Here is a 15,608-nt window from a genome sequence, read left to right on the forward strand (position 1 = left end):
CCCAGGAAGTTAGAAAAAGAAATGAAGGAATTTCTGGCCACTCACCTGCCTGTTTCAGAAAGGTCGCCAGGTTCTGGTCCTGCTTGGCACTGGTGATGATGCACCTGGGCTGCACTTCCTCTATGACTGTTGAGATATGGGGCAAAAAGAGGAGAATCAGCACTTATCCAGAGTGTAAGTGGTGCATGTGATGAGAAAACATAGCAATTAATGTGTGGTGCAGAAAGAAAAATAAGTAGATTGTACTCTTACATAGCATCCATTATTAGAGGTCGAGAGGCAAGGACTCATTAAAGAACTCCTAAAAACTTGCCACCTTTCCACATACAATTTAAAAGTGGGGAGATCCGGAAGCTCTGTTGAAGTTTCATCAATAGAATGAAAGACAAAATGTTCAAGGAGCTCTCAAATGAAGGAGATGATCACACAATGGACAAAACCACCCAGGCTTGCACCCAGTGCTTTAAACATCGGGCTCTACACGTTAGTCTTTTTGCATTTCTTATTTTGCACATAAAACGGTCCAACAATACAGATAAAACTTTTGTTGCTGAACAGAAACATTCATAAAACATCCTCAAATAGTGTAAAAGTGCGGAATCCTGTAGCATGCAACATTAGAGATACACCAGCAGTGCACAGACCTGATAGGATTCATTGATTCTGGCAAGAAGATTTAACCAGAAACACTCTGAACACACACCAGGACTTCACTAAAAGCATTCCTAACACAGGGGCTGTGTTTTGAAAATAAAATCTGTATCAGGGCAAACCCCTTGCAGCACAAGTTCATAATGGAGCCATACCAATCTACATGGGTAGCTAATCTCAACAAGCATATGTAGACTGTTTTATTATCTTTATTGATGGCCTGTTATGAGTGATATGAAAAATATAAAAATAGTGCCAAAAGACACATTTACGTGTGGGGCTTGATGACTAGAGCACAGGACGAAAGCTTGGCTGTTTGTCAATTGCTTATGGGTGACACCTAGTGGTCATGACTGCAGGGCTCTGTGGTTGCATTGATCAGATAAGGTATGTTAGGGTGGTGGATATAAAACAGGAGAATAGTTGTGAATGAAGGCTTATGGTGCCAGATTCCACCCATGGTTCTGATTCAGCCGGAAGGAGCAGGAAGAAACTGCCAGGAAAAAAAAAAAAAAAAAAAAAGGCGAAATTACTTCTTACCTGATAATTTCCTTTCCTTTAGGATAGGCAGGCCAGTCCACACAAGTGGATTATGCAATCCATAGTAACATAGGAATAACGGCAGACAAGGACCAAACGGTCTATCCAGTCTGTCCAGCAAGCTTCTTATGGTAGTATTTGCCGGACCGTGCAGTTATTCCCAAACCTTACGATAACCCATAAAAGATTTACTGCTAGCAACATTTTTACTGCCAGCAGATGGAGACAGACTATATATATATATATGAGTGACTTGCTGACGTCACTCATATATATACATAAGAAAATGCCATACTGGGTCAGACCAAGGGTCCATCAAGCCCAGCATCCTGTTTCCAACAGTGGCCAATCCAGGCCACAAGAACCTGGCAAGTACCCAAAAACTAAGTCTATTCCATGTAACCATTGCTAATGGCAGTGGCTATTCTCTAAGTGAACTTAATAACAGTAATGATAAGAACATAAGAATATATTCCTGAACAGACATCAGCCTGCCAGTATTCCTGGAAAAGCCAACTGTGGACAACTATACAACACTTAAACTGCAAGAACCAACATTTCCTGAACCCAAAACCTTTTATTTATTTATTTTTCTTTCTTTCAGGAGATCAAAAGCACTGGGCTCAAGAAAAGAAATCCATTAACAGCAGCAAGAAAAAAAAAATCCATTACTTACCCAGATTTTCATTATCCCGAACCTTTACTGGTTTCCAATGTGAAGAGAGAGGTTTACCCTGAATATGCCCTTTATAACAGGCAAAGCAACTACCTGTACTTTGAGTGTATTAAGAGCCAACCTTTAATCAATCAAACCTTCCTGCAAAATGTCCTAAGATTAAACGGCACCCCTGCCTTAAGGGGATAACACGAGCACTCCTTACAACCAGTTCTCAAAAAAATTCTCCAGACACTGACATAAGCCAAAAATGTAGAAAATTTGGAGCCTGTAATAGGGTGTTCACTATCTTTGTCATGATTTGAACATTTTTCTTTACTCGTCTTCCCTTTTCTGATCAAGATTGTTTCTTGAAAATGTATTGAAACATGCATAAATAAAGAATTTAAAAAAAAAAAACCTTTCTATCCTGAGCATCCTTCATAGCCGCTCCACCTTCCACCAGAATCGTGGTTCATCTTGGTGATGCAAGCACAAAAACGCAAGCCACTTGCAGAAACTAAGTTTCTCTCTTGCCTTAGGGTCCAGAGGGTAAATTCCCGCCCCTCTTAAAATTCACCTCTGGCGCACTCAATCAGCTCCTGAACCCCTTCATGAAGAGGAAAGAAACAGGATGCCTTCCATATACTAACCATAAGGAGGTCTTTCTTCTGCATCTTTGACATGTCAGGCTCAGCTGCCTGCATTCCCAGAACCTTCAGCATTTGAGACAAGTCTAGCAACTCATCACGGTGGAATAAATGCAGAATAGTTCTGTGTGGCTCCATGCCCGGTGGTGTCTCTCCTTCCTCCAAAACTAGTTCTCCTAAGTCACCCGGAGAAGAAGCAGAGTCACCTGAAGAGTTCTCAGAGACAGCGTGATCCTCCTCTTCTTCCAACCCAATCCCTCCCTCCTGTGCTTGTCCTGCCTTGAAGAGGGGAGAGGGTGGTCTTGAGCATTTGTTGGCCCTCAGGGAGGGTGACTTCAGCTGGACTTTTTTCTCTTGACCATGGATTCCTTTCTTCCTGAGCTCTGCAAAAAGTCTGCAGACCTTTAAAAAATTCCACTCAAGAGAATGAAGCAGGATCCATTCCTGGCATCATAGGATTGGACAAAGCAATCTCAGACCCTGAGCTCTCAGGCCCAGTGGAAATAGGCATCAGGAATGGAGGGAGAGCTCTTCCCTCTCTCTAGAGGATTGCCGAGCCTCCCCCTCTTTCTTGGGTGTCCCCTTCTGCTGGCCTCTCTATTCCAGAGAAAGAGGCTCCTGTAGAAGTAAACTCAGCTGTAGGCAATTTCCCCTCGAGTCTCCCAACACCTCTGGCACATACTAAGTAAAAGGGAGGGCTGAATTGGCCACATAAGGCAAGCTATGCAAATAGGAAGCCTCTTCCCACATTTACCGCCCTGCGACATGACCTACACAAGCAATGCTGCAAATTCAAAATGGTGCCCATGCCGCTCTCAGCTGCACAGTAAGTGCATGTGTACATCTATGCCACTGAAAACTAAAGCGCACCGCAAGAAGCATCGGCATGGTATGCAGAAATCAGCTGGCTTGAATCTAATTTCCCCAAGAAGATTTGCCGATGCTGCCGGCCCAGGAGTCGCCTATAGCCCTGAGTCGTGCCTCCTGTCACCTGTCCCACACCTGATAGGCCTATCTATGTCCACAGAAGATATGCATATCTGCCATCTGCTGGAGAAGGAGAATACTGGCAGGCTGATGTAGGTACAGGACTATATACTGTATATGAGTCTGTGATCTCCGACTCCTTCTGTTGGCAAGATTGCATAACATACTTATGTGGACTGGCCTGCGTAGACAAAAAGGAAAGGAAAATTGGTTCCTACCTGCTAATTTTTGTTCCTAGAATACCACAGATAGGAAAATTAGGTTCTTACCTTTGCTAATTTTCGTTCCTGTAGTACCAAGGATCAGTCCAGACAGCTGGGTTGTGCCTCCCCTCCAGCAGATGGAGTCAGAGAGAAAACTGAAGACACCCCCTAGATATACGGGTGTGCCACCTGCGATCCTTCAGTATATGTGATATCAAAGCAGAAAAAACGACAGGACCACTGTAGCCACGGTCAAATTTTAACGATATATTTTAGAACTCATTGACCAGAACAAGCAAAAACTTCCCTGAGGAATAACAAGGAACAAGCATGACAACAGCCATGACAACCTAAACTGTGTAGAACACCACAAAACAATGACAACTTACCGCCGAACCTTGGCAAGTCGCTTGAAAAATTAGCTTGAAAAAGAATCAGTCATCGAGAAATCGAAATACGAGCGGACTCCCAGACACCATGGGCGGGCGTCTGGACTGATCCTTGGTACGACAGGAACGAAAATTAGCAAAGGTAAGAACCTAATTTTCCTTTCCCTGTACGTACCAGGATCAGTCCAGACAGCTGGGATGTACCCAAGCCGCCTTATCTGGGGTGGGACCCCGAGAGTCCCGCTCGAATGACGCTGCTCCCAAAGGACTCCGCAGGCGGACCGTGAACGTCCAAGCGATAATGCCTGGCAAACGTATGCCGAGATTTCCAAGTGGCCGCCCTGCATATCTCTTGGCAAGACACCAACTGATTCTCTGCCCACAAAGTCGCCTGAGAACGCAACGAATGAGCCTTAAGTCCCTCAGGAACAGGCTTACCACAGGCAATATACGTTGACTCAATCGCGCCCTTCAACCAGCGAGCGATAGTAGTCTTTGAAGCCTGAAGCCCCTTCTTGGGACCATTCCACAACACAAATAGATGATCGGACCTGCGAAACTCATTAGTAATCTCCAAGTACCGCAGGAGAACCCGACGGACGTCCAAACGCCTCAATTCTCGACCTTGAGAAGACTGCAGCTCCTCCTCCGAAAAGGAAGGCAATTCCACTGTTTGATTAACATGAAACGCCGAAACCACCTTTGGCAAGAAGGATGGAACGGTGCGTAAGGAGACTCCCGACGACGAAATCCGCAAGAATGGTTCCCTGCACGAAAGAGCTTGCAGTTCCGAAACCCGACGAGCTGACGAAATGGCCACCAGAAAAACCGTCTTGAAAGTTAGGTCCTTCAGCGAAGCCGACTTAATAGGCTCAAAGGGAGCCGAACACAGACCACAGAGAACCAGGTTCAAGCTCCAGGTAGGACAGGGAGCCCTCACCGGAGGACGCAAGTTCCTAACGCCTCGCAAGAAACGAGCAACATCAGGATGACATGCAAGAGAGAACCCCTCGACCTTACCTCTCAAGCACCCCAGTGCTGCCACTTGAACCCTAAGCGAATTGTATGCCAAACCTTTCTTCAGACCGTCCTGAAGGAACGTAAGAATATGCCCCACAGAGGTACGCCGGGGCGCAATACCTAGAGTACCACACCAGGTGTGAAAAACTTTCCAAACCCTAGCGTAAGCAAGCGTAGTAGAAGATCTGCGCGCCCGCAGAAGAGTGGAAACCACCGCGTCCGGATAACCTTTCTTCCTTAGCTGCCGCCGCTCATAAGCCAAGCCGCCAGACAAAAGCGATCCGCCAGATCAAAAAATACCAGACCCTGACGGAGGAGATTTGGAAGATGGCCCAGACGCAGTGGACCGTCCACTGCTAGATTGACGAGATCCGCGAACCACGGGCGACGTGGCCACTCCGGAGCTACTAGAATAACCAGACCTTGATGGGACTCTATGCGCCTTAACACCTTCCCTACTAGGGGCCACGGAGGAAACACATAAAGGAGTATACGACGAGGCCACGGAAGTGCTAAGGCATCTACGCCCTCCGATCCGTGGTCCCGCCTGCGACTGAAGAAACGCGCCGCTTTCGCATTTAGCCGAGTCGCCATCAAATCCAATCGCGGAACCCCCCAACGCTGAACGATGAGGTTCATTGCTTCCGCCGACAGCTCCCACTCTCCGGGATCTAGATGCTGCCGACTGAGGTAGTCTGCCTGCACGTTGTCTACCCCTGCGATGTGGGTGGCCGCGATGCGTGATAAATGACGTTCCGCCCAGGCCATCAACAACGCCGCCTCTATCGCCACTGCCCGGCTTTTTGTGCCGCCTTGTCGATTTAGACAACGCGACCACGGTGGCGTACAATCGGTAGGAGGAGACGTAAGGCCAGACGTACCGCCCTGGTCTCCAAACGATTGATGGACCAGGTGGACTGGAGGGCAGACCATGTCCCCTGAACCGCTCGAGACTGGCACACTGCTCCCCAGCCATACAGGCTGGCATCCGTTCCAGAGCACAAACAACCTGACCAGGACAGGACCGCAGGTTATGCCTCTCAATCTGCTAGAGTCAGAGAAAATACTGAAGGATCGCAGGTGGCACACCCGTATATCTAGGGGGTGTCTTCAGTTTTCTCTCTGACTCCATCTGCTGGAGGGGAGGCACAACCCAGCTGTCTGGACTGATCCTGGTACGTACAGGGAACAGTCCAGACTCCTGGGCTTTGCCTCCCTTCCAGCAGATGGAGACAGAGAAGAAAAACTTCACTGCTATTTAACCTAGAATGCCACCTGAAGTCCCTCAGTATGACCTGTACCCAAGCCAAAATGAGAATAATTATAATAACTGAGACTCGCAACCCCCCTCAATGAGCGAGAGGAAGGCGGAGCCTCTATGGAAAATTCGTTCCAACAACACTAAGTAGAACTTGATTTAACCAAACAACTCACTCCTCATCATTTTCATATTGCCATGACGAGCGGGCTTTATTGAATAAGCGGGGTTCAGGATTGATCGATGGTATTCCAGGAACGAAAATTAGCAGGTAAGAATCAAATTTTCCTTTCCTGTTCATACCCAGATCAGTCCAAACTTTTGGATGTACCCAAGCTCCCCTATTTTGGGCAGGAACGTGATAGCCCTGCTCGGAATACGCACTCTCCAAAAACCCGTGAAGTCTGGATCTTGCATATCCAAACGGTAACGTTTAGCAAAAGTGTGTAAAGACTTCCAAGGCACCGCCCAACAGAATTCTTGAGGCAAGACCAGCTGACACTTGGCCCATGAGGTCGCCTGCCTGAGTCAAGTGAGCCCTTAGACCCTCTGGTACCAAACAACCTTTACAAATGTATGCCAAGCCAATCGCGTCCTTCTGCCAGCGCATAACGGTAGCCCTGGAGGCATTTCATTCCTTCCTAGGACCACTTCATAGCACAAAAAGATGATCCTATCTCCAGAAATTATTAGTCACCTTGAGATACTTCGAGTGTGGCTCTGATGAAGCCAAATTAGGAAAAGCAAGAATTCCACTGTTAGACCAAGCTGAAAAGCTGAAACCACCATTTGGCAGAAATGGGGGCACTGTTCAGAACGACATTCCACTCTCCGTAAACTGCAGAAAGGGATCTCTACAAGACAATGCCTGAAACTCTGAAATTCTTCTGGCCAAACAAAACGTCACCAAAAAAAAAAAACCACCCACTTTCAGGGTTAAATCCTCTAGAGTCGTCTTCCACAACGGCTCGAATGGAATCCCACACCAACACCCTCAGAACCAAATTAAGATTCCAAGAGGGACACACCTTCCACACTGCCGGCCACAGTGTTTCGCCCCACGAAAATAACGAATCAAAACCATATCACGTCCCCGAAGACAGCCTAGAACCGCTACCTACACCCGAAGGGAATTATAAGCCAGGCATTCACTAGGCCTTTCTGCAGAAAGATCCAAAACTAGGAAACTGAAGTCCAAGTAGGCTGCACGCCTCAATCGACACACCAATGGAGCAACGTGGAAATGATGTCTTTGGAATATCTCTTTCATCTCAAGCATTTCCTCTCAAAAGCCAAGCTGCAACACAGAAATGATCTGCCGGATCCAAAATTTTGTACCCTGACGTAACAGCCTCGAAAGGTGACCAAACCTTAAACGATCCATCTACCATTAAGTTTACTAGGTGGCTGACGTGGCCACTCTGGAGCCATTAGAATCACTTTGCCTGGGTGTTCTCCTTACGTCTTAGTACTTTCCCACCAATAGTCATGGGGGAAAGATGGAAAGAAGAATCCCTAATGGCCACAGAAGCACCAGAGCATCGATTCCTTCTGCTCTATGTTCTCACCTGCAACTGTAAAACCGCACCACATTGGCATCGTCTCGATGCCACCCAATCCATGCATGGCATTCCCACCTGGCCCAAATAAGAAGCAGTGCTTCCTCAAAACCAGGGGGGATGGCCCCACTAGGACCTAACAACCCCTGGGAGGCAATCTCCAAGAAACTTAACTTTTTCTTTTTTTTTAATTATTCTCAGTCTCAGACTACAGGCTTTGCACCTCCACCATCTGCTGGAGACAGAGAAATACAGAGGGACTGCAGGTGGCACCTCGTGTTATGTGGCAGTGTAAATAAAACTTTCTCTGTCTCCATCTGCTGGAGGGGAGGCAAAACCCAGGAGTCTTGATTGAACTGGGCACGTACAGGAAAAGCAAGTATACCCCCCTCCTCTGGAAGGATACAAGGACTGTGAGATGTTACCTTTCTGCAGCAGTTTCAGGTCGTCCCCATCCGGGACTTCGGGCATGAAGTAGATTGCGCACTCACTGGTGATGTAGTAGGCGAGGCCCAGCTGGCCAGAATGCCATAGCACACTCATGTAGGTCTGGTGGGATGGACAAAAAGACTAACTGTTTATTGGGTAAAACTGCTTTTACAATTGAAACAGCAAATGCAAATTGTAAACATTATCACCGACCTTCTGGGGGAAAAAACTGCAGCTACAGTTTACAGTTAATAAACATTACCATTTATATTCTAAAAACCTGTAAACATTTCAGTTTACAGCTAGTAAACACTGAAGGAAAATTGGTTCTTACCTGCTAAGTTTCATTCCTGTAGTACCAACAGATCAGTCCAGTCTCCTGGGTTTATTCATCCCTGCCAGTAGATGGAGACAGAGAAAAGCCTCGCTGACACTGCTTGATAAGCCCTGGTGCCACCTGCAGTAGATCAGTATTAATCTGTACCCAAGCCAAAAACATTATGTGCCAAAAACTTGATAAAAAACTTGTAATGTATGAGCAAACTAAGAACAGAAGTATTCTGAAAGGATTATAGCTGAGTGGAAGACTCTCCCCCTTCAACCCGGGCGGGTTCTGGACTGATCCGGACGGACGCTGATGATCCGGACGGACGCTGATGATCCAGACAGACGGGGATATATAGATACACCTCCCTCAGATCCAGGGGAGCCAGAAACTCCCGAGAGCGCACCGCCGAAATCACTGAACATAAAGTCTCCATGAGAAACTGTGGTATCTTTAAGGACGCATTGACTGACTTGAGGTCCAGAATGGGGCGAAAAGCACCCTCTTTTTTCGGCACCACAAAGTAGATGGAGTAACGACCCCTGCCCCGCTCGTGCGGAGGAAGTGGGATCACCGCCCCCAACTCGTGCAACCTGCACAAAGTCTCCCGAACTGCAAGACGTTTCGCCAAAAAACCTGCAGGGGGAGACTAAGAACAGGTCGCGAACGGGACGTGCAAACTCTAACGTGTAACCGTCTCTTATCACAGAGAGGACCCACTGATCTTGCGTAACCTTGGTCTACTCCCCATAAAACCCTGCTAGATGGCCCCCTATATAGGGAACGGCGGAGTGAACCGGTTTCGCTTCATTGGAAAGACTTGACCCCAGCAGCTCCCCCACCCGTGGGAGCCCTGAAAGGCCTCCAGCCACCCGAAAGGACTGACCCCAATTCGTGCTTCAAGGTTGAAAAGGTTTCTGCGACTGCGACACCACAGGACCTCTAGAAGGACGAGATCGCCTGCCGTCCCTAAAATGTGACCTGGACTGAAAAGCTGACGATTCCGAGGCTTGTCCTCCGGCAAGTTGTGTACCTTCGTTTCGCTCAACTGCTTTATCAGCTGCTCCAACTGCTCCCCAAACAACAGACGACCCTTGAAGGGCAAAGAACCTAACTGGGCCTTAGAAGACACATCCGCGGACCAACGACGGAGCCACAACAAACGTCGGGCTGCTACAGCGGAACTCATAATTCGAGATAGCGAACGCACCAAATCATAGAGAGCATCAGCTACGTATGCGACCAACGCCTCCATGCGATCTGCATTAGACGTGTCAGTCCCAGGTTGCGTTTGCCGGTCCTGAAAACTCTGAACGCAGCGCAGAGATGCCCTTTGCATAAAGCTGGAGCAAATGGCGGCATGCAGTCCCAAGGCCGCCCCCTCAAAGATCCTTTTGAGATGAAGCTCCAACTTCCGATCCTGAACATCCTTAAGGGCCGCAGCTCCCGCAACCAGAATAGGGGTCTTCTTAGTGACCGCAGAAACTGCTGCATCAACCTGCGGAAGCACAAAAAGCTCCAAAGGTTTGCTCCGGCAAGGGGTAGAATTTCTACATTGCTCTACCCACGCTCAACCCGGAGTCTGGGGAATCCCACTCACGCTCTACCAATTGCCGCTCAGACCTATGATAAGGAAAAGCGGAAGGAGGAGCCCTAAGGCTATCTAGGATAGGATCTGCCTCATCCATCTCCAGAACCTCCTGAGGAGTTTTCAACCCCAGCTCCTCGAGAACTTCAGGGAGCAGAGGCTCCAACTCCTTCCTCCGGAACAAATGGAGAATTTTGGGGTCATCACCCTTTGAAATCGAAGGGGTCCCCATGTCATCTCCCTGATCTCAGTCCAGGAACCCCTGATCATGTGCTGCCGACGCTGTCGCTGCCCCCCCCCCCCCCCCAGAAGGACCGGGACCTCTAAGTCCTCCCCCCCCACCGGCTGGGCAAACGCGGGCCCTGAAGTCACGCGACCGAGTAGACCCTGACGTGGCACCCAGAGGCTGAAGGCACAGACCCTGAGGTGACAGGGGCAACTATGGGCATCCCAGACCTTCCTGCTGCGCCAGATAGGCTTGATGAAGCAGGAGAATACAGTCAGGGGAGAAGGGGCGCGAACCCGGAGGCAAGACCGGAACCTGCTCTCCCCCAGGCCCCTGAGACAAAGGGACCTGCCGATTAACACCTCCGGAGAGCCCCTGCTCCTCTAGGGGACTCAGTGGACTGGGGAGAGCCGCGGAGGAAGATCCCCCTCCCAACATGGCGGCGCGCGTGAATCCGGCATCCAAATGGCCGCCGCTCCCGCCACAAGGGAGCCGGCAGACCCGGAGCCAGCAGCCGCATGATAAACCATCTCGACCGCGGCAGCCACGCGCTTATGTAAGCGCTGATGTTTTTTGACCTCCGGGAGGAGGGAGGGCCCTTCCCCCCCCCCCGAAACGCACGCAGAACAAAGGCCAGCCCGACTAAGATGCGCTGGGACCGCACCACACGCATGGCAAGCTGAGCCGTGAAGCATTTTCCCGAGACAAGAAGAGAAAGAAAGGTAAACTAAAAAACAACAACAACAAAAAAAACAGCCCGACCAATGGGGGGGGGGGGGGGGGTCACCCCAGAGCCTTACCACTCAGACGTGTCTTTTTTTTTTTTTTACTTTACTAAAAACCAAAAATAACAAAAATAGCAGGGGACATTCCTCTCCTAAATCTGAAAGGAGCTGTCCAGCTCAGATCAGCTACAAGTCAACAATGAGAGAAACCCCTGAAGACGAAAAAGGGGGCTGAAAGCCGCAAGACCGACCTCATGAGGGGAGGGATCTGGACCACCAGATTTCCACCCCACGGAACAATTTGGATCTCAGCTGGTTCACCTCAACCGAACAGGGAATGGTTCCCAAGGGAACCAACCCCCTGGGAGGAAGGCTCACCTGAAAAAATTCAAAGAAGGCAAAAAAAGACTGCAGGTTTATGCACCTGCCATCTGCTGGAAACAGAGAAATACTGGTCTACTGCAGGGGCCACCAGGGCTTATCAAGCAGTGGCAGCGAGGCTTTTCTCGGTCTCCATCTGCTGGAGACTGGACTGATCCGGGTACGTACAGGGAATGTTACTATTTATCTATTTAAAAATGCTTATAGACCAAAACATGCAATAAATCTTGTTCTGGGCAGACAAACTCAACACACATAATAGATAACATACAAAACAATATGTCAAATTACAGGAAACAACAAAAATAGTAAAAACAAAATACAAAAGTCTAAAAATCAAATCAGGATTAAAAAGCAAATTTAAAACAGCCAAGCTCACTTAAGATAACTAAGCTAACAATTAAGATGAATAGTTGGACTTCCAATTCATGTTTAAAAAACTGTCAGACTGTTACTTAAAGAAGCATTCTAGATAAACAACCACAGGAAACCTTTTTTGGAAATGTTTGAAAATATCATTCGATATTATCTAAACTACCTACAATGTGTTAAAAAACCAAATGTTATTACTTAAATGTATCTGCATTATACTTTTTAGACTAACAACCTAAAGATACGTCAGCAAATTTGTTACATCAAATCTTTGTAAACCGTTGTGATGGCGAAACTGAACAACGGTATATATAACTCGATAAATAAATAAATATATATATATATTTTTTTTTCTTTAATTTGGTTCCTTAAATCTTTGTAATTAGAAATTATAGTTTACTGCAAGTAAATGCTGATATTACCATTTACAATATAACTGTAAAATACTGCAATAAACAGTTATGAAGCACTTTTACTGTTCACATTACAAACTGCAGACACTGACGTTTACAGCTAGCAAATACTAATGCTTGCATGGCTGGCCCAATAGCTCAGTTCACTTTGATGCAGAAGTAGTGTTTGATTCCTGGGCCAGGTTTCTGTTTGCCAGGCTGGAGATGCTACAGAGGCAGCAGTCACAGCCCTTGGAGAGGGGGAGGGAGTCTTAGCTATTGGCTCAACAGCAACACCTGGAGACCAAACTTGGGATTCATGTTAGCCTTGTTCCACAGGGAGCCCCTGGCAAAGGACTGTTGCTGGGATGGCTACGCTCAGTTGGGAGGAGGGTATAACAAGAGGGAGAAAAAAGAAAAAAAAAGTATAGCAGTTGTGAATGAAGGTTCATGGAGCCTTAGCTAAAGATAGGTCTGTTCCAAGAAGCCCACAGGAACAGGAGCTACCAAGCCAAAACAAAATTATCATTTACATTGTAACTGTGAATATAGCAGGTTACAGTTAGTGAACACTATTATTATCAACTCTGCTCTAAAAAGAGCAAGCAGAAGACCTGGATTTTCTGAGTTCTTCCTCTCCAGCCTGATATATTCTGCTACACGTAATGCCGATTAGTAACATAATAGATGACAGAAAAAGACTAGTGGCCTATCCAGCCTGCCAGACTACCCTAGCTGTGAAGTTGCCTGCATTCTGCTAGGACTGCTAAAATTTCATATTATCTACTTTCAAAACAAATTTTCACAACAACTTGAGGAAAACTGCAAACAAGCAGATTATATGTTTGACAACAACCATTCAAAGAATTGTTCAAAAAGACAACAACCAGCAGAGAGTGGTATCAGAAGATTGTATAGTGCTTCCAGTCTCATGGGCTCTTGCCCTTACAGGGCTACAACCCCTCTCTTGTATGAACACTGTTTAGTCACGTCATTTACCAACTCACTGATGGCTTGTCTGATTAATTTTATGGGGTTGTAGCCCTGTAAGGGCTACAACCCCATAAAATTGCCCTGTAAGGGCAAGAGCCCATGAGACTGGAAGCACTATACAATCTTCTGATACCACTCTCTGCTGGTTGTTGTCTTTTTGAACAATTCTTTGAATGGTTGTTGTCAAACATATAATCTGCTTGTTTGCAGTTTTCCTCAAGTTGTTGTGAAAATTTGTTTTGGTTATAAATTTGAGGATGTGAGCCAGTATTAAGATTAAAAAAAAAATAAAAAAATAATATTATCTACTTTGCCATTCCTTTTTTATCATTCTAGTAGGATAATTAAAAAAAAACATTTTTTGGAACCCAGATGTTTCCTCCTGTCCTTTGGGCATTCCACTCATTCAGAACTAGGGCTGAGGTCTGGAGCCATGAACCTTCTTTAGCAACTACCCAGGGATTTTCCCCTTATTTTATATCCTTTCCCCACTGCAGTGACATTCCTCGAGCAGGGACCATGTATCAGGGCTCTTTCTGGACCCCTGCAATCATGGCTCCCAAATCCGACCAATAGGTGCTGCCATTACACAAGGACTGAGACGCTATCCCCAGCTGATCTGGGGAACGGAAAACCTGAACTGGGAATCAGGCCACCAGGCCTTTCCTGGTTTAACCCTATTGCATACAAGAACTTGTAGTTTTGACTGTCCCATTGATTTGCCTGGAACTATCAGAACTACAAGACCGTGCATACGGCCAGGTGACAATCCTAGTCACTACAAGTGGGATGTAAGTTCAAAAAAAACCCATGAATTCCCAAAAGTCTCTAGTCAGAAACCAGTTCAGGTGTGCATGTACAAGGAAGACTACAAAAAAGAAAAAAAAAGATGGTGCACCGTGGACTCCTCTTGCTCGTTTTCTTGACTGGTATGAGCAGGGAGTGCGAGAGTGGTTCGGCTGCTCATCCCACCACCACCATTGCTGCTGCTGCTGCTAGCAAAGGCCATTTCAGCCGCTTTGCCTGTGAATAACAAATATCATCATAGCGGTGGTTAAAACTATAGTTCAAGTTAAGCAACCCACCTACCAAAACCCATCCTCATCCCCCTTCCAAAAAAAAAAAGAGACTGTTTCTACCCGCATTTATAATAATCAATGGTTTTATTATTAATGCAGCATTATTGTTATAACACTGCTGTAACACAGCAGGGATGGAGCCAGCTGAAAATCCTCAAGTGCAAGACAATAGCTTTAATTCCCCTGCACCAAAGAGGTGAGATCTAGGTTTGGGATAGGAGTGTAAGTGAGTAGCCACAATCCTGCACAATGCTGGTCAGGATGTAGCAAGGCTAAATCCGGCCAGGGTGGAAACTCATTTTAGCAGGAAAGCCTTGATAGACGGGGGAAAAGGGAGCAGGTCACCAACATCCTCTGAATACACAGCCCTAACTCAACAGAATGGATTAAATTCCAGTCCAGCTAACAGAAGTCTCTCCTAGGCCCTTGCCTATAGGGGTCACGATCTCCCCCCTAACCCCTCCCTAGCCTATAGTGCAAGGGATCTCACCCCTTTCAGCCCCGCCCATTATATTTAGCTCCTCCCCAAGAAGCCCTTGGTCTCTCAAACACGCCTTTAGCCCTCCCTATATTCACTTAGCCCCTCCCACATGTTTTTAGCCTCCCCCCTCACCCAGCTGAATGGCTCCTTCTTCCTCCTCTCGAGTCGTTTGCCCCTCCTCCTCACCACCTCGTTCCCCACTTCCCTCGCTCTGCAAGATGTCGGCGGCTTGGGCGCTTGAAGGGCGCAGGTGAATGCGATGCTTTGCGTGTGCGCTTGCATGCGCGCGCTGACTCAAGAACCTGTGCCCCGCCCTCCAACGGCCGCCCACAGGTATAACGTGTTATAGTAAGAAAGACGGGGTGGGGGGGGGCGCGAGGAACTTCCCTGTGCTCGCACCTCTGCCGGTCGAGTTCATTTGAAAGGGGAGGGTTAATTAATTGCACTCTTTTCCTTGAGGCGCGACAATGCAGGTCAGAACTCAGAAACTCAGATAAGATTATTCCAAGCCTTATGAACCCGGTGGACATGGGCACATAGGCATAGCAAAAAAAAAAAAAAAAAATTTTGTCTTGACTATAAATATAACTCCCTCTATAATGGTTCATTCCAACAACATGCGTGTCGTCACTTTGGGGGGGGGGAAAGGCTGAGAAGGCGTGGTATCAGCGGATTTGGGCAGTAGCAGGAATTCAGTGATTTTAT

The 15,608-nt window shown here is 47.2% G+C and overlaps 1 protein-coding gene across 1 annotated transcript in view; it reads right to left on the minus strand.

Annotated features, from left to right (window-relative positions):
• MSH5 (mutS homolog 5) overlaps positions 1 to 15,152 on the minus strand; it is an 86,256-nt gene extending 71,104 nt beyond the window's left edge. The window contains exons 1-4 of the mRNA XM_029584326.1: positions 15,036 to 15,152; positions 14,242 to 14,366; positions 8,338 to 8,461; positions 46 to 126 (exon numbers count right to left, since the gene is read on the minus strand). Of these exons, the coding sequence (XP_029440186.1) occupies positions 46 to 126; positions 8,338 to 8,461; positions 14,242 to 14,352 (316 nt within the window). The 5' untranslated portion in view covers positions 14,353 to 14,366; positions 15,036 to 15,152. The remainder of the gene's footprint in view (positions 1 to 45; positions 127 to 8,337; positions 8,462 to 14,241; positions 14,367 to 15,035) is intronic.
• Positions 15,153 to 15,608: the final 456 nt, after the last annotated feature.

This window comes from Rhinatrema bivittatum, chromosome 19, assembly GCF_901001135.1.
Source record: "Rhinatrema bivittatum chromosome 19, aRhiBiv1.1, whole genome shotgun sequence".
In the NCBI taxonomy this organism is placed as follows: domain Eukaryota; kingdom Metazoa; phylum Chordata; class Amphibia; order Gymnophiona; family Rhinatrematidae; genus Rhinatrema; species Rhinatrema bivittatum.